The sequence below is a fragment of the Mastigoproctus giganteus genome, chromosome 7 (assembly GCF_048544385.1).
Source record: "Mastigoproctus giganteus isolate SK-2022 chromosome 7, ASM4854438v1, whole genome shotgun sequence".
Classification (NCBI taxonomy): Eukaryota; Metazoa; Arthropoda; class Arachnida; order Uropygi; family Thelyphonidae; genus Mastigoproctus; species Mastigoproctus giganteus.
The window spans coordinates 191,424,322-191,443,427 of NC_143581.1; the positions used below are offsets into that span (position 1 = coordinate 191,424,322).

The following is a 19,106-nucleotide window of genomic DNA, read 5'->3' on the forward strand; positions in this document are numbered from 1 at the left end:
TTCGCCGAAATTCTCAAATTTTATGATATATAGACGAGACAGAAGCCCAGAGTCTCCTGCCCGTGGAGGAGTAGCCATTCTTGTAAATACTAACATACCGTCCAGACCGATCCAATTAAGAACCAGCCTAGAAGCTGTGGCAGCTCGGATTGCAGTTGGTATTTCAGTTACCATTGTTTCGATTTACATTCCACCATCTCTATCACTGGCCCAATCAGAACTTGACAACCTCATCGCACAACTTCCAACTCCAATTTGTCTTTTCGGTGACTTTAATGGCCACCATCCATTGTGGGGATCAGCTACAATGGACAGAAGAGGCAAGTTGATCGAGGAATTTATATATAATAATGACCTAAATTTATTAAACTCTGGATCTCCTACCTACATCCACCTACCTACAGGATCTACTTCTCAAATTGACTTGTCAGTTTGTTCACCTTCCATCTTTCCAATCATGACATGGTCTGTATTAACTGATCCTTTTAGCAGTGACCACTTTCCGATCATTTGCTCCTTACAAACAGGAGTAACACCAAATCCTGATAAACGATCCTCTTGGAAGTTTAAAAAGGCGAACTGGGATGGCTATTCTGCTCAAATACTTCTAGACAGATCTTACGTTAAAAAAAGAACCTATTGATGATGTAAATACTTACATCACCAATCAGATTCTGACTGCAGCAAATACTTACATTCCAAAATCCAAGACATATCACAATCACCGAAATCACTGGTGGAATGCAGATTGCTTCACTGCCAAACAGGAAAAAAACCGAGCTTGGAATAATTTCCGTAAGAATCCCACCACTAATAACCTCATTGCTTATAAAAGGTTTAAAGCAAAAGCAAGGCAGATTAGACGGAAAGCGAAACGAGACTCGTGGATCGCTTTTGCCTCAACAATCACAAAAGACACCGACACACGCCTCATTTTGAAAAAAATACAGGCACTAAATGGGAAATTCGCTCGTATGCCCTCTCCAATACTTCATTGGAAAGGGAAAGACCTATCTACAGCTGAAGAAGTTGCTAATGCACTTGCTGAATCATTTGCTACAATCTCTGCTTCTGCCTCCTATGGGTCCACATTTCAGAACATCAAAACTAGTGCAGAACGATATAAAATCAACTTTTTCACGAACCGTTCTTTCCCGTACAACCAACCCTTTACATTCATAGAACTTCAAGAATCGTTAAACAGATCTTCAAACAGTGCTGCAGGCCCAGATGGAGTTCATTATGTTATGCTGAAACATTTAATTCAAGAAGATTTGAGTACCATGTTAATCTTTTATAATCGGATATTCTCCGAAAATGCCTATCCTTCCTCCTGGCGTCATTCTTTCATTATTGCTTTACCAAAACCAGGAAAAGATCATTCCTGTGTTGAAAACTATAGGCCAATATCTCTTACGAGCTGCCTGGGTAAAGTTTTCGAAAGAATGGTTCACACTAGGCTTACTTACATCCTGGAGTCACAAAATCTCCTTCCAGATCATCAGTATGGCTTTCGGAAGAATAGATCAACGCTGGACGTGCTTATCAAAGCCGAATCTCATATCCGCAATGCCTTTGTCATGAAACAACATCTTGTCATGGTCAACCTAGATCTTGAAACGGCATTTGACACTACATGGCGTCATGGGATTATTATGGACCTTTACCACTTGGGGCTTAGGGGCCATTTGCCGAAAATAATTCAAAATTTTCTGCAATTGCGTTCTTTTCAGGTCCGATATAAAAATGTACTCTCTGCATCTCACATTCAGGAAGAAGGAGTCCCGCAGGGATCGATACTTAGTCCAACACTATTTTCAATCCGAGTTAGCAGCATAACACGAGACATCCCAAAAACTGTTGAAACTTACATGTACGCAGATGACCTTACAATTTCTTGTCGATCTCAAAGTATGAACACCATCGAACGGCAGCTCCAACTTGCTATTACCAAAATACAATCGTGGACTTCACGGAATGGCTACAAACTATCAGAAAAGAAATGCACTCTCACCCACTTTTGCAAGAAACGAACTCTCCATCCCGATCCGGAATTACAAATAAACAATATTCCAATCCCGCTTGTAAGTACCATTAAATTCCTTGGAGTGATATTAGATAGCAAGCTGAATTTTCAAGCTCACATCTCTCATTTAAGAAATACATGTCTAAAGCATCTGAATATACTGCGATCAGTCTCGGCTATGTCATGGGGCGCTGATCGGTATACACTATTGCACCTTTATAGAACTTTAATCCGGTCACGGCTAGATTATTGTTGTCCGGTGTATGACTCTGCCAGGAGCACTACTTGACAACGTCTAAATATTGTCCAACACAGTGCTCTCAGGACTGCGTTGGGCGCTTTTAAGACTTCTCCAATCCAGAGTCTCTATATCGAAGCACACGATCCTCCATTACATCTTCGTAGGAAATCATTATTGCTCCACTATGCTGCTAAGATCCAGAGTCTTCCATCTCACCCCAGTTGGGAGTATCTTTATAATACTCGGTGGGATTTGATATATGACAGCAAGCCAAATGAAAACAGACCTGCTTCACTAAGGATTAAAGAGCTTTCTCAGAGTTGGAATATCAATTTAAGCGATATTTTTCAGAACACAACTGCTCCTGTTCCACCTTGGACATACGTTTCTTCCTCCCACGATACACATTTTTTGGAGTGGGGAAAGAATACTGTACCTTCCTTTAATATCAGGCAGTTGCACTTAGCTCACACTACTCTGAACTCCCATGCCTGTAAAGTCTATACTGACGGATCCAAAACAGCTACTGCGGTTGGTGCAGCTACAGTTTTTCCTTCTCTAACGGTTACAGCTTCACTACCATTAGTCTGCAGCGTCTTCACAGCCGAATTATATGCCATCAAATTAGCACTCAGTAAAATTATTGAACTTTCCATCTCACCTGTCATAATTTACACTGACTCGCTCAGTGCTGTTTCTGCCATAAGGAAGAATTTTTCATCTTCTCATCCTACCTTGAAACACATTCATTCTCAGCTATTTTCCTGCAGTGTGTCTAATCAATCAATCAGTTTTTGCTGGATCCCTGGCCATTCTGGTATTCCGGGAAATGAAAGTGCGGATCTTGCAGCTAAAAATCCTCATCCAGCTGGCCCAGAACATCTTCAGGTTCCTTACACTGATTATAAGCCTGTTATTCGCAAAGCAAGTTACGACAATTGGTCACAGATCTGGAAAAGTAACACCAACAATAAACTTTACCAAATAAAGCAAGAACCAAAGCTGTGGCTCTCAGGCTTTCGACAAAACAGACGAGAGGAAGTAGTACTGGCAAGACTCAGAATTGGACACACTCATCATACTCATCTGTTCCTGCTGCTGGGAGAAGATCCACCCCAGTGTTCATCCTGTGACAGTCAACTTACTGTTAGGCATTTCCTCTTCGATTGTCCCCTATATTCAACCATACGGTCAAACACTTTTCAGTCAGTCTCTAGGTTGAACCTCTCACATGATTTAACTCATATCCTGGGAAATGAAGCAAACATAAATGAACTTGTAATATTTTTAAAACGTATTGGACTATATAGGAGTATTTAATTTAACACCAACAGTGCTATATTTCGACTAAATAAACTATGAACAGACACAATTTGGCCTCAGTAGCCCTTGTGTCGTTAAGCTAAATAACAACAACAACAACCAGTCTTCTAACGTCCAACTTGCATGCTCTTGGCACCAGGCGAGTCTTTTACAGGAGAGGATGCCGTAGGGCTCGTCTGCTGGTATAGCTCATACGTGCGACGCATGGTCATGCCAGATATTATTCCGGGTTGGCCCATGTTGTATTGGGTAGCCAACTCTTCAACGGTACTGCGCCTGTTCGCCTGTATGAGTCGTCGGACCCGGCGCTCACCTCTAACATCAACCTTTCGCTGACCTTTGCAGTTTTGCCGTCGGGTCGTTGTTTGACCATTTTGACGCCAGTCCTGATACACTTTAACAACGGTGGCTCTCGAACACCTCACCAGTTCAGCCGTTTGGGAAATTGAGGCACCAGCTCGTCAAACTCCCACAATCTGTCCTTTATCAAAGTCCGATAAATTCTTCCTTTTACTCATCATGCTCGGAATTTTACTACCTACTGAACCACTGGCACCTATGCCACGTAGGTCGACTGACTGCGCACTCTCGTACTTCACGTGGTCAACGGGTCGCATTCAGTTTTCATAGAGGTGGTTTTAATTCAGTGATCCCTCAGTGTGTATATATATATATATATATATATATATATATACAGGGTGTTTCAGTTAAACGTTTCAGTACTTCTAAGAGGGGTAGGGTACATCCTGACAACTCGAAATCATATAGCAATGTGGGGTCGGAAATGCTTTCCTGAAGCGGTGTTGTACCATAAAGAAAAGAGACCGTACGTGAGAAATTGTTTTAATAATACATGAAAAGAAGCAAAAGGTACATGGATTAAAGTAAGTGTTCGAAGTTTCTTCCACGGGCTACAATGCACGCCTCACATCTCCGACGCATGGACATCCGAACATTCTGGAATACTCCTGGCGAATTTCGAATTTCTTCGGCAGCTACTGCGATTCTTGCAACCAGCTCCTCAGCATTGTCAACAGGGGTGTCATAAACTAGCGATTTCATATGACCCCAGAAATAAAAATCAAGACATGATAGGTCGGGTGACCGAGCAGGCCAACGCACGGGACCACCACGTCCGATCCACTGTTGACCAAATGTGACATCCAGGTAGTTAAGAACATCTCCGCTATAATGGGCAGGGGCTCCATCGTGTTGGAACCACATTGTCTGTTGCGTCGATGCAGAAATCTGTTCATCTCTTAAAAGTTGTGGCAATACTTGCTGCAGAAAGATCAAGTAGATAGGTCCGGTTAGACGACACGGTAACAGGTAAGGTCCGATGAGGTGATCTCCCATAATACCGGCCCATACATTGACCGAAAATCGAATCTGTGCTGCACGACGTCGTATTGTATGCGGGTTCTCGACCGCCCAGATATGGTCGTTATGCGTGTTGAAAATTCTTTCCCTTGTGAAGGAATTTTCACGGTCATATGAAATCGCTAGTTTATGACACCCCTGTTGACAATGCTGAGGAGCTGGTTGCAAGAATCGCAGTAGCTGCCGAAGAAATTCGAAATTCGCCCGGAGTATTCCAGAATGTTCGGATGTCCATGCGTCGGAGATGTGAGGCGTGCATTGTAGCCCGTGGAAGAAACTTCGAACACTTACTTTAATCCATGTACCTTTTGCTTCTTTTCATGTATTATTAAAACGATTTCTCACTTACGGTCTCTTTTCTTTATGGTGATTCTGTGTACAACACCGCTTCAGGAAAGCATTTCCGACCCCACATTGCTATATGATTTCGAGTTGTCAGGATGTACCCTACCCCTCTTAGAAGTTCTGAAACGTTTAACTGAAACACCCTGTATATATATATATATATATATATATATATATATGGGGAAAATAGAATTTTGTTTTATATTTTTGGTTTCAATCTCTTTATAGGTTTTTCTGAAAATTGATTGCGACATTCGGTATATTCGATTCCTAATACGAACCAAATTTAACTACTGGTGTATATCCGACCTATTTCCACTTCTTCCAACGTTGTTAAAAGTAATGGATGTTGTTCTTCTCATATTAGCCCTCGAAGCTTCGACTTGCTGTTCTTTGGTACAGTGATTAAGTTATGGGTTCGATTCTCATTATCAGCCGGAGTTGAGGAACACTTTTTCTGTCGGGACAAAAAGACTTATTGGCTTTTTTTATTTTTCACACCATGACCAAGTTCGTCGGTCTGAGGCGATTTACCCATCTGATGCAGTTTAACTCTTCTGGAAACTCTGGGTTTTCATCCCTCAAACAGCCGCATCGATCAAGAGAATACACGCAGTATGAATACATATATGAATTATGAGGGATATTACGAGGGACTTAATTATCGAGTGGACTAAATGGAAAGAAATAACTTCCGTCTCTTTAGTAATCCAGCAATCGCACTTGCGTACCATCTTTTGTCAATCTAGACTAGGACTGATTTGTTTTGTGTAAAACAATATTTGAATAAATTCCGACAGGCTATATTTATTTTGGCAAGATCAAGAGACTAGTTGTTTGGTCAGTTCTTTAGAATTAACCAAATATGCTGAGGCAGCTGAAGCCATAAGGAGCCATTAACTTTTGTTTTTTTAATTTTGTATTATCGGTATTAAAAACCCAAGTTTCAGAATCACGACCGATTAACTCGCCCAAACCCACACGGCAGTGTAGGTTTGGGCGAGTTAATCCCAGGCTTATATCATGCTGCGTGGAATGTCAGTGGTTGTAATTATTATTAACAGCCTCGAGAGGCCATCCCCTGACTTTGAATGTAAGAAAGAATTATTTTTCAAAACATTTTTGGAAGTGGCAGAGCACAGATATTCGAAATCATAATGGTGCATGCCATATAAATGTATCTCTTGGTGGCATAAAGGCGAGCCGACCGGGCTAGCCGAGTGGGTAAAGTACCTGCCCGGCAACCCAAAGGTCGCGGGTTCGATTCCCGCCTCGGGCTTGGATCAAAGTACTGCAAAAACCTTGGGAGGTGCAATATGGCCACAGAAGCCGATGCGCCAACAACTATCAAAAAAAAAAAAAAAAAAAAAAAAAGCATAAAGGCGTGCTTAATAATAATAGTATTAGCCAGAACATATTTGCTACAGGAATAAACTTCCACTTAAATCTTGTAGAGCTAGAAATAAAGCGTGTAGGAATTTAGAGATAAATTCCATGTCTCAGTCTTTTCACATAATGTGTAATACATTTTTCATTTATTGAGACATCATGAGTTTTGTTTTGTCCTGTAGAATTTTGTAGCCGTGATCGAATTTAATATGAAGCTCTTCCTGCAGCGTTTCATTAGATTCTCAAGAGACAGGGTATTTGTTATGGGTATAGTTTCCGAGCAGCGGCCAGTGTTGATATTAGTGATGTTTCATATTACAGGCTGATTATAAAGACTAGTAATTTTTAGATAATAACTAAAAGTGACGCTCCATAGGATAATAAGGTTTCACATAAATACATAATCTGTAATGCAGTGGTTTTTTTTTTTTTTTTTTTTTTTGCAAAGAAAAAGTGGAAAATATTGTGAGCAGATGTCCAAAATGTTTTATTTTTCAAATCCAGCAGACCTGTCGGCATTTTAAAAGATTCATTATGCTGTTCTGTAAGTGTAAGAAGGGGGAATGACCTTATTGGTCAGTAATGCACCAAAATTTTTCTTCAGTGATGGGAGGGGGAGAGGCGGGGGGAGGCCCAGCAGCCAACCCCATGGGTGTACCCCCCTATTAACACTAACCTGACGCCTATCAGAAGAGATGGTTTACATTTCGTGTTGCATGTTAGATTTCAGCGAATAATAATAAAGTTCTGTGAATGCGGTCTTAATCTGAGGAAGTGAAAAGCGGAGGCCAAGAATTGGAAAAATTCCTGGTGATTATTATCTTCTTTGGAAATATCAGAAACAGTATGATTATTTTCTTAGTAGGTGCATATCTCAATATGAAGCGGCAATTCCAAACACAATGTGTCAGAAACGTTTTCTTGCTTTATAAACACCAATGCAGATGGCACCAGTACATTTGGCTCTCTGGTTTCGAGAGTTGTAACTACATTTTTTCGCTAAAAAAAAAAAAAAAAAAAAAAAGAATATTACAGATTAAACAGATGTGCGAAAACCATATTTTTATACACTGTATATAGAGATTCTTTTTGAATTATTAATTTTTAAAATTGATCCGACTACCCTGTACATAAGTTTTATCGGAAGCTGTCAATTCATTTAATACAAAATTAATTAATCTTGTCAAAAAAAAAATAATAAAAATAATAATAATAAATAAGAACCGAAATCACAATCACATGTTAACGGACAATTTTGTTCTGGGTTGTTATTTTCTACTCTACTCTCTTCGCATCTGTTAATAGCTCGGCTGACCTCAGAAATATCTAATAAAACCCGATCTCGGATTAGTTTTCAACTTTCACATTCTTTATTGCTGTTGTTTATCCACCCGTCAATGGTCTAAGAACTCTGATTCAAGGACGATCATAATCCTTTTTGAACGAATTCCATACCATACTCTCATTGGAGGGTTAAAAAATAATAATAAGACTTTCTCCGTATCAAGTTCTATGATGTTCGCCAACGAAATCAAAATACTGTAACAGTCCCCCTCTTAGCTTAGGCGTACTATACAACCGAAGAGGAGTAGTGCCCGAGTTCAAATGACCTCGTAACTGAGAGAAACTCGTTAATTAGTCCATTAATAATGAACTAATAACATCATTAGATTTAAAAAATCTTTGTGTGAAAATACGAATAAAAATCAACGATTCCGCTTACATTCTACATCTTTTGAATAAGCTAAATCAATTATTTAATATAAAATTAATTGAAGTCGTATAAGAATATATCAACAATTTATATAGGATTAAATTTACTAACTGAACCATAACCATGATGATGTTCACAATGGTGATGCTGTAGACAGCCCAGCTGATGTGTTTAGCTTCATTGAAAAATGATTCGGCATTTCTGACACTGTAACAAACGCGGATACCCCACAAAAGAAAGAGGAACTCTCCTAAAAAAAAAAAAAAAAAAAACCATTTAATTAATATGATAAAATTTTCTTACATCCATCTATATGGTAATGAGTAATACACTCGAGAGATTTCAATTACACCTTATGCGAGCATCAGTAAATCCTAATACCCTTAGCAATTTAATATGCAAATAATATTACATATATTTATTTATGTGGTAAATTCAAGTGCAAAAGTTTTGCTGGTTTAAGTTTTAATTATTTTTTCCTTCGAATAATTATGAAAATTAAAGTCCAGGCTTCGTCTATTTGACTGAAGTGTGGTCCTTTTAAATGGGACAACTCAGGAGTTGTTCACAAAGTAATTATAAGATAACGCCGAAAATCTCTAAGCGACAGTTAATATCCTTATTTCTAAGACAGTATTAGAGATGTTATGAATAACATCTTTAATACCATATGGCATTATGGTTTGGATGTTTGCTTAAATTATTTTTTAATACAATGGAATCTTGCGTTTGTGTGCTCTCTGCAATTAAACTATACCGATTATATTAAGTTGTTAATATTGAATTTTCTAGTAAAAACAACAAAGAGACGTCCGCTATTGTGTAGCTTTCATAAACAATTAGTTCTGTTATAAATTGCTTTAACATACCAATGGCTAGGCTGTGATCCCACCAGTTGTATTCGCACTGTTTAAATTTCAGACCATACCAGTCTTTAATATAGACGCCTTCGGGAGGAGATGAAATGGTCCATGTTCCGAGGTATATTGCCATTACCAGAAGAATAGGAAAGAGCCACTGTAGTAATTGCTTATCGGTCAGCTTCAACTTATGAGCCGATTTAACACGATACGTCAACGATACCCTTTCAGGGAAAACAAAATTATTTTAATATTTATTTTAAAAATCTTAATATTTTAAATAATTTTGTTTTATATTTTGGCATTCTTTTTTTCGATGATATGTACTTCAAGAAGCTTCCTTACCTCCAAGTTTTCAGCAAGAGGGCGCTGTAGGTAATACAGAAACCCATATGCCTCGTCCACTTAGTGGCGACACAGCTATACATATCTAAGACGGGGAAAATGGCAGCCATCTGAAAGGGGAAACAAATTACTTTTAGTTAAACAGAAACGAATTTCATTAATACATTGTCAATTTCATAAACAAAATGCAAATGAACGAAACCCGGCAGCGGCGACGAGGCACCTCACAGGTGCCCTTCAAACATAATTCCTGCATTAACGGTTAACCAAGATTAAAATTCTGAATTTTTTTTCTGCCCTCTTCAAATAGTCAAACTTTTACTGTAGTAATTTCAGAAGTATTTTTCTTATCGTTTTCTTGGTGAAATTGGGCGCGAATCAGGTGCCCCGCAACCGTTTTTTCAACTACTTGTATTTTGCTTGAAAAATTATATGGTACTGGACCAGCGCCGAACCTGTGTTTGTGTAGTTTCATGTTACTTGTTTTTCCTCTCCCACTGTGTCAATAAACGTTCACCCTGTTATCCTAGTCATTTTTAATGGGGATTCTCTCAAAATGGCTGTTATTCTGCGGGAAGCAACATACATAGTTTCAAATTTCGTGTACTGTGAAGGGCGCAAAATTCGAAATAAACCCGAAAACGGCAGTATCTAATTGTATCGAATATACATACTTTTTTTTTATATATATATATATTTACTAGGGGACTTTGCTCGCCAACCCCTGCGCACGCTTTTCTACTTAATATGTAGAGATATGACGGAGTAAGTCAAATCTTTTCTATGTAAAAGACACACCCGTCGAAACGCACTGATCGATATCTAATCTAATACCGTATATAAAAGAAAATAGAAAGTGTAAGAAAAAAACTATAAAAAGTACATTTGTGTGAATGAAAGTTATTATTAATTGCATGTTCTATCTTAGCCTCCTCACTGGACAGACTGCTGGCTATGCAGGCCCTAAGGGGCCTCATGGTTATCTAAGCTGACACCATGCTGTAGCTTTTCCTAGCTAGCATGGTGTGGGATGCTGACACTGGCCATTAGGGTAACCCCTAGGCCAGTGTGGGACAGAGCTGCAAAAATACCCTCCACTATAGGAATCTCTTTCCCTATGTTTTTTTATTCCTACAACCTGGGGTGGTTGAATCTCCTTACCCTATGTGGCCCCTATCCCCTTTTGCCTGGTGGCTCACCCTACCACCAATTTCAACTCCCACCCTCTGGACCAGTATGGGCGTCTTGTACCAGGGTCCCCCTACTTTCTCCCCTTTTAAATCAGGCGAGTGTCTCAACACTTCCCCTCTGTTCTCTACCCCTCTTATCCCACCCTCTTCCTATCTCCCCATTATCTCCTTTCCAATAAATTTTTTTTTCTTTTTTTCCTTTTTTTTTTTTTTTTTTTTTTTGGGCTCTCCTTGGATGCCTAGGCAACCCCAAGGTTCACCCCGCCAGAGCTCTCTTCTCTCTTAATGTGTCCTGGCCCGCCTCCACGTCTCGGTGGCAGAAACACTGCTCTCCCAGGCTAAGTGACCAGAGGAACAACACAACCCACACTAATACTTCACAAAACACACACACCCTGGCCTTATGCAGAGTATTGTATTCTACACATAATAAAAACGCGCAACTCCCGCAACTCCGCGGTGGTCTCCCGCGGAGTTGCGGGAGACCACCGGTGCCGCCAGACAAAAAAACAATATGTCACTGTGATCGACATCTAATCAGGAAATGACCCATGTAATTATTTACCTGTGCATTTGTAGTGCGCGGCATTTTGAAGATCGAATAAATATCATTATATAATTATTTATCTGCGTTCATATAGGTCACTTAGGAAAAGGCCTTTTGCTTCGGGTTCCCATAATGCATGAGGAATATTGTTGCATCACAAAGACCAGGACTAAAATATATAACTGAAATATTTACAAACTATACAAATATTTAAAATATTTACAAATACTGTATACAATATTCAGTAATATGCAAAAAACGTTACAATGGAACATCAAATGTTAGACAAGGAAGCATGTGCACGAGGTTGGTGAACGTTATGGAAGCAGTTGTCAATAATTAATTGCATTTGTAGAGACGTAATTGCCTCGCTCTCTTCTCCCATTAGCGCATATAAATGTCACTTGGAGGAAAACCTTTTTAATATATAGAGAGATATACATAATAAGCAGAAATATATGGACATGTGCAGTTTGGAATTTCATTCACTTAATGTCTTTTAAACTGAAAAATGGAAAACACCGTGAGTTTGTTTCTAATACGGTTTTTATAATTTTTAGTAAAAGTGATATTTATTTAAACTTTAAACATACATACAATAAGTATTGCAATTAGCTAAGAAAAGATAAAATATAGGTATTATTCAAATAGAATTTTTAAAAATGTAAAACATTTTCTAAAATTCAAAAAGAAAATGGGCACCTGCCAGGTGCCCTGCCATCATCTTGACGACAAATTGGAGCACCACAACCGCCGGCTTAAATAAAAATTTGCCACCGTAAATATCATATGACTCGAAAAACATCTTTCTAAACCATACATAGCTTCGCTTAAACGCATATGCGAATAGTACTACGTAATTAGAACGGGTCTGAATTGATTTTTATTTACCGTCATCGTGTTACCCCCCCCCCTCATTCTTTCTTTGGTATTGAGTATACAATTTATCAGATTTAATAAGGAAAGGTTGGTGATCTAGATGCTTCGTCTAGAGTTTCTTCGTCTTATCTTTATCATTATTAATAACCAGGAATTCGGTAATTGGCTACTGTAGCGGATTCTAGTTATTCAGCCTATCTGTCGTATTGGATAAACAGAAAATTAGCCACCATGGCAAATAATGTAAAGCCTCGCGTTATATGACGACAGTCAGTGATATATAATTCATTTCTGCTCAGGATATCCTGATGACTCTGAGAGAAATATGTTAGTCATCTAAGTATCTACTGCTATAAATGCCTGAGGTCGAGTTTATTTGCGATGTCTGTAAATAATGGCTTCGCTCTTGGGTGGTAGGGAATTTTATTGCCACCGCTTCTGTAATAATTTGTTTTAAGTGTGGTCGCTCCCGTCTGATGCGTAGTTCATAAAATTTTACTTTTCTTATCCCCATCCCTCCAAAAAGGGAAAGTGGATAAGGAAATGAATTGTCCTTGCACGTATCTCTTGGAATACATCTACTCCCCACCTTCCTGCTGTTATTTCTTCAGACTCATTAACGAACTCCATCTAGATGAGAACTTTTATGTATCTCTCTTTTTTTTTTTAACTGAAAATGAGGTTTGATACACGTAATGTAAACACGCTGTGCTGTCGCCTCATGACACTAATTATTTTTTTCTAAATAAATTGCAGTAGACTCTCGATTATCCGATGTCGATTAACGGGGTCTTTGTAGTAAGCGGAAGTCAAGTCTGATAACAAAAAGAATTGCATGGAATACAGTTTTAATATTCCTGTAGACAAGATATATGAATTTGCTTTCTGCCTGCTGGCTCGCTCTAATCCTATTTCAGTAATCCTTGATTTTTACTACTGTACGGTTAATTTTAGCATTCTTTCGACTTTTTTTTTTTTTTTTTATCATTTGCATCCGTGTGCGTCCGTCGTGTTAAAACCGAAAAACACTACCCTTTCTATTGAACAAAGACCTTTAGTTCATCAATAAACACGAAAAAGGTGTTAAAGTGTCAACTTTAATGAGTCTCTGCTCGACTACGCGGAACAACAAGATTTCGCTCTCGTCGACAAAGTGATGCTTCAAAATATATATATAGTGCCATTTGTAGGAAGGCAAACCAATGAGGAACGCGAATTTTATGGTCTTCCTTTTTTAAAAACAAGAGTGGATGAAATTTTATATAAATCTTTGAACGCTGGAGAGTACGTCTGTAAATATGAATTTACACTGAGTGGCCACTTTATTAGATACAGCAACCCTTTTCACGAAATAGGCGCTCTGTCAGTAATAACATCACGTGTTCACAACTATGCGATATAAAGCACGTGTCATATGTAGGCATGCTGTATGATTGCAAGAATGGGAAACACGAAAGATTTAAGTGAATTTCAACGTGGTATGGTCGGCGCCAGACGCACCGGTATGAGTTTCGAAACTGCAACCCTGTGGGGTTTTCACGTATGACTGTGCCTCAGGTGTATCAAAATTGGTCCATTAACTAAATAACATTTAGCCAACAGTGATCCTGTGGTCGGAGATAGCCTTGTGATGCTGGATACGGACGGAGGCTGAAAATATTCATGCAGTGTAACAGAAAGGCTACAGTCAGTCAAAAAAAATAACCCAGCACAATAGCGGTAACCAAAGAGGTATTTCATAACGCACAGTTCATTGTATACCTTGTCAGGGATGGGCTGTTGCAGCCCAGGACCAAATCGGGTTCCACTCTCGTCGCTTCCAGGTGTTTTATGCTGATGAGAGGACCAGAATATGGCGAAAATGAGTCCATGAATCTCAGCCTGCCATGTTTCAACAACTAGGGCTGGTGGTAGCGATATAATAATGCAGAGAGTGTTTTCTTGGTGCACATTGGGCCCCTTGATACTAGTGGAGCAACATTAGGATGCCACAGGTTATCGTTCCAACCAAGTACATGCATCTACGCATAGATTTTACCAATAGGATAATGCACCTCTTCACAGACCAACATTATACGAACACGAGAGTAAATTCTGCGTACTACAGTGGCTTCCCCCGTCACCAGATCCAGTTTAAAACTGTGGTAAGTAATTGAGGCACAATGGACCTGCATCCTTATGGCACGCTTTCCACGAATCCAGGCGGTTCTAAGGGATAAAGGGGAATCTACTCGTTATAGAGTACACCTAATAAACTGGCCAGTCACTGTAAATAGATTTACGTTTTTATTTCATTTTTTGGATTATCTGGTTAAATTTATTTCCCAATATTGGAATTGTACTATACAACTCGTACAAGTTTTCAATAATTACTTCTTGCAGGTTTTGTTTTATGGTGTTATCTTAACTGGATGGATTAATTATTAATTTTGAACCTTTGAGTGGTTTTGATTTCATTCCTGTTTATCTTATGGTTGACAATTTATATTAATAAACCTTTAGCAAGCGTATCAGTTATGTGTGTGTATATATATATATATATATATATATATATATGTACTTTTTTTTTTCAGAATTTTTGGTTTATCTGACAGCGTTGACTGTAACACGCATTGTATTTTTGGATTTCTGTGTGTCTTAATTTGTTTTGATTTCCACTGTTTAGTTCATTAGCATTTGTGTGTATGTATATCGATCAATTACTTGACTTTGTCTTTTTAACATTTTTTTTTTTTTTGACGCACACTTTAAAATTATGATTATCATTTAACCAAGTGAAAATTTGAAACCGATCATTCTTGCATTTCTGTATTAGTGTTTTGTGACTCTAAGAACCACTGTTCAAAAGTGAATTTTAAATAGTTGTATTAATTATGTTTCATTTTATTTAATCATCAGGTAATTGCATAACTGACCTTTTCATCTCTCTCCAAAAAAGAAGGAAAAAAAAAAAAAAACACTACCTGGATTCAATGACTTTCTTTCACCTGTAATTTGATGGTACAAGGTTTGACAAACGTCTTAAATAACAAATCAGCATGTAAATATTTTTATAAGCTGATTTGTTGTTTATATGCTGTCAGGTTCTTATCTGATATATTTATATCAGATAAAAATCTGCTCTTTTTTTTTTTTTTTTCTGTAATATCAGTAAGCTTGTCAATCGCTGGAATAAATGTGCGGAAGTAGAAAGTAATTACATTAATGAACCCCCACGTTTCTGGAAGGAACAGTTTTGAAGGAGACTGAAATTCGCGCTGTTAAATTTAGCTGTGTAATTGATGTATTAAAGAAATTAAGTGGTGAATGCATTTGGTATACCTCTTTCCTCTCGAGATCTCCATCATTAATGAAACCTAAAAAACAGTTTAAGTATCGTGCACCGTTTGCTTCGGAAAAAAATATGTTTCTTGGTAATCAGTCTGTGGTCTATTTCGAAGAACCCTCGTTTCTGAGATTGCCTTTTAATAGTTAACTTCTACGTAACTGGCTTTTTATTACTAAAATGCTTGTTACGAAAGTAAGGAGAAAAAAACCAAAATGGGAAGTTCATCACGTCTCTAGAGCAAATGCAGATTTTCATTTACAGTATTATATAAATGTTAAGATAGAAAATAAATAGGGCAAAAAAAAAGAAAAAAAACAGAAAAAAAAGAACAAAATCTCAACTGGGCAATGAACTAATTGCATGCCTACCAAGGAAGGGCTCTTTCTCTTTCGAGATAGCGTTTCCATGGATACGAAATGTATGGGATATTATCCTGCGAAGCTGTCACCTGGGTTGCTTCCTAGAATGTTTCAATTTACCAAAAACAAAAAAAAAAAAAAAAAAGAAAGAAAAAGAGCAAGAGAGATTTGTTTTTATTTTCTTGTCAAGTGGTCATTTTCATGCATTCTTACCTCTCCATACATGATTACGCATCCCAAGAGGGTGATGCAAAGGAAGATAGGACTAGCGACCTTGATGACCTTTAGCTTTCTGTATCGATATACGTAAGCAGCCAGAACCATAGTGAGGAGTATGCAAATAACAGATATAGTGAGTAGGGAGATTCTAGAGTGATAGGAAACAAATAATAAATATAAGACAACAAAACTTAGGACACTCTTCACAGGTTATCTTAAATTTGCAAGTTAAGAAATCAATTATATTGAAATATTCATTTCAATCGTATTTTTGAATTAAAATAGTCGCAACGCTTTTCAAATTAGGTTACAATCTCAATAAAAAGTGTGTTACAGGTAACTCTCGTATAACACGGTAGTTAGGGTCCTATAAAATGTCGTGTGGTGCGAAACCATGTTATACGGGACTAAGAGAAAAAGTACAAAAAGGGAGAGGGGTTACGTTCCAAAAGCTAACAAAAACACACTATTTCGTTAACTGAATGTTAACAAAAATACACCATTCTGGATTTCGTGTATCTTCTGCTCTCTTTAAAAATCAGTAATTTGTTTGCTTTTGCTAGATAAATCTTTGTGAATTTCATCGTATGGAACTAAGCATTTTTGAAGCTCCCTTTTGAACTTTGGGCTCCTTTCATTCAAGAACCTGCATTCAAAAAAATAAGATTCTAATTGCTCGGCTAACTTTATGCGTTCCCGTACGATTTTTAGTGTAAAATTTGGAAGTTTAGAATTTTCATCTACGCTATCATCCTCTGAATTGATTTGGTTTTACCTCCGATGCCATTTCCACCAAATCCGCTTCGCCAGCCTCCTTTTCTACCAGTAATTCTTGAACGTCTTCACTAATCATATCTTTTTTTAATTTTTTTGGGAGCATCGGCAACTAAGGCCATGTTACTTTGTGTGTATTGGCTATAAATTGCGTGTGTCCGATTTTCTGTTTTGCTGAACGAAAAACCCGAGTTTCCGGGAGAAAAAACCATGCTGCCTCACCTGAGCCCAACAAACTCAGCCACGTTGTGAAAAAGACCCATAAATATTTCTCCCTTCATCGACGGGATTCTAACTCAGGTCTTTTCCACTTGGTGTGGGGAGGAGGGCGATTCTATCAACTAATGCTACCCACGAATGCTTCAGTAGTCATATCATCAAAACGTAGCAAGTTCTACTATCGCACCGAATTCGTTTCTGCCTGTTCGATCATATTTCCTGAATGAACTGACTCTGAGCATACATTTTTCCAACACGCACCTGTTGACAGTTTTACTTCTTTCCGCGATAAAGCTCTGATTCTGATACAGTACACAATTGAGAAATGTTTCCATTACTTCAACAGATTCGGAATCAATTTTTTTCCAAAATCCATTGTAACTATTTTATGATGTAATGAGTTTTAAAGGTGCATATAATGCCTTGATCTAATGGCCGAATAAAAAGAGTTGTATTAACCTAGTACAACTTTGGTGTTAGGAACATAACTTTAACTTTTGGATGACTTAAATCTTTTGGATGGCCTGGTGTTGCTACCCAATAGTAATAAAACTTTGAAATCTAGATTTTTCCACAAGTTCAATAGCACAGAACGTAACACGAGGATTTCCCAAAAAAATAAAATACTGTACAGGGATTTCTCAATAATTTTTTTTTTGACTAGCGAGTCAACAGCGGAGATTCAAAAAGAGTGGAAATGTTGAAAAATTGCATCCAACATAATAGCAGGGTTTTCCCCGCACAAAAGCTCAAAAATACCGTTATGCGAGGTTTACCGAAATTATCTAACCGTGTTATATAAGTACCGTGTTATACGGGGGTTGCCTGTATACGTAATTTCTTTTATATTTAAGTCATGCATTTTAAATTATTTAGAATTATTTAGAAAAACTGTAGTTTTAAAATAAAGAAATAAAAATATCAATAATTATGGGTAAATAAATTATCATGAAAGTTATAATTTGACATTTTTGAATAGAATAAACATCTTGAATAATGAACTGTTTTTAATTGAAAAAAAAGTTTAAAATGCTCTACCACTAAATAATTCTTCACTGAAGAAGGTATTTAAAAGCCTCGAAATCCATCACTGTTTTTTTGAAAATTATTTGAAGTGTAATGATTAGAGTTGGTTTAATTCTTTTATGGCGCGCTGGCAGCTGTAATGATTAGGGAATGATCCATAAGGCTTCCAAGTATAATATGTCTGCTAACTGAGAGCCTAAAGCGATGATAAAACTGATATTGAATCAGGTGGACCGAATTTCGGGAAGGCCAGTCGTTGAATAAGAACCAAATCCTCTGCTTATTAGTTAACTGACTGTTAGTTAAATCTGTATATACCTCCAAGTTGTGAAAAAAGCTCACAAAAGTTCCTCACTTCAGTGACGTGGAGAAACTTTTATGGCATTTTTACACATTGTCGAGTTAATCGGTCTTAGTCGATGACAGCATGGTTGTTTTTTCGCTGGAAAACTCGAGTTTTTAGTCTAGCAAAACACGCAAATCGACCAGATACGCTCAATTTCCAGATACAATATACTGAAGCCTTAATTACTTTGACGCTTACCACACCACACCATACCTCCATGTGCAAGGTCAGAAACATTGCACCTATAGAAGTTCCCAAAGTGTGTGGGGTGATTCCGTCCGGGAACACTTTTTGTGTGTGTGTGTGTGTGTGCGCGCTTGTTTTCATGAAGCACTTTTTTTAACGAAATCTGGACAAAACCATCCACTAATCCAAGTATGAAGCATTTTTTTTATATTTATTTCTATTATTCGTATTTTATTTCATTGAAGTGCATAGTAATTTATAAAAGTATGTATATTCATAGCTAAATTTTATATCAAATCTGTTTCATTTGAACTTGTGCTGGAACCTGGAGGCGCAGGAAATGTATGAAAAATTAAGGGGGCTCAAGGTATAAAAGTTTGGAACCTCTGACGAATAGTCATACTACCACG

General features: G+C 37.8%; 1 protein-coding gene across 1 annotated transcript in view; it reads right to left on the reverse strand.

Moving 5' to 3' along the window:
- The window catches only part of LOC150083498 (putative G protein-coupled receptor CG31760), a 397,647-nt gene that overhangs the window by 23,709 nt on the left and 354,832 nt on the right, over positions 1-19,106 (reverse strand). The window contains exons 9-12 of the mRNA XM_090377319.1: positions 16,140-16,293; positions 9,624-9,733; positions 9,288-9,502; positions 8,530-8,668 (exon numbers count right to left, since the gene is read on the reverse strand). Coding sequence (XP_090233445.1) covers positions 8,530-8,668; positions 9,288-9,502; positions 9,624-9,733; positions 16,140-16,293 — 618 coding nt within the window. The remainder of the gene's footprint in view (positions 1-8,529; positions 8,669-9,287; positions 9,503-9,623; positions 9,734-16,139; positions 16,294-19,106) is intronic.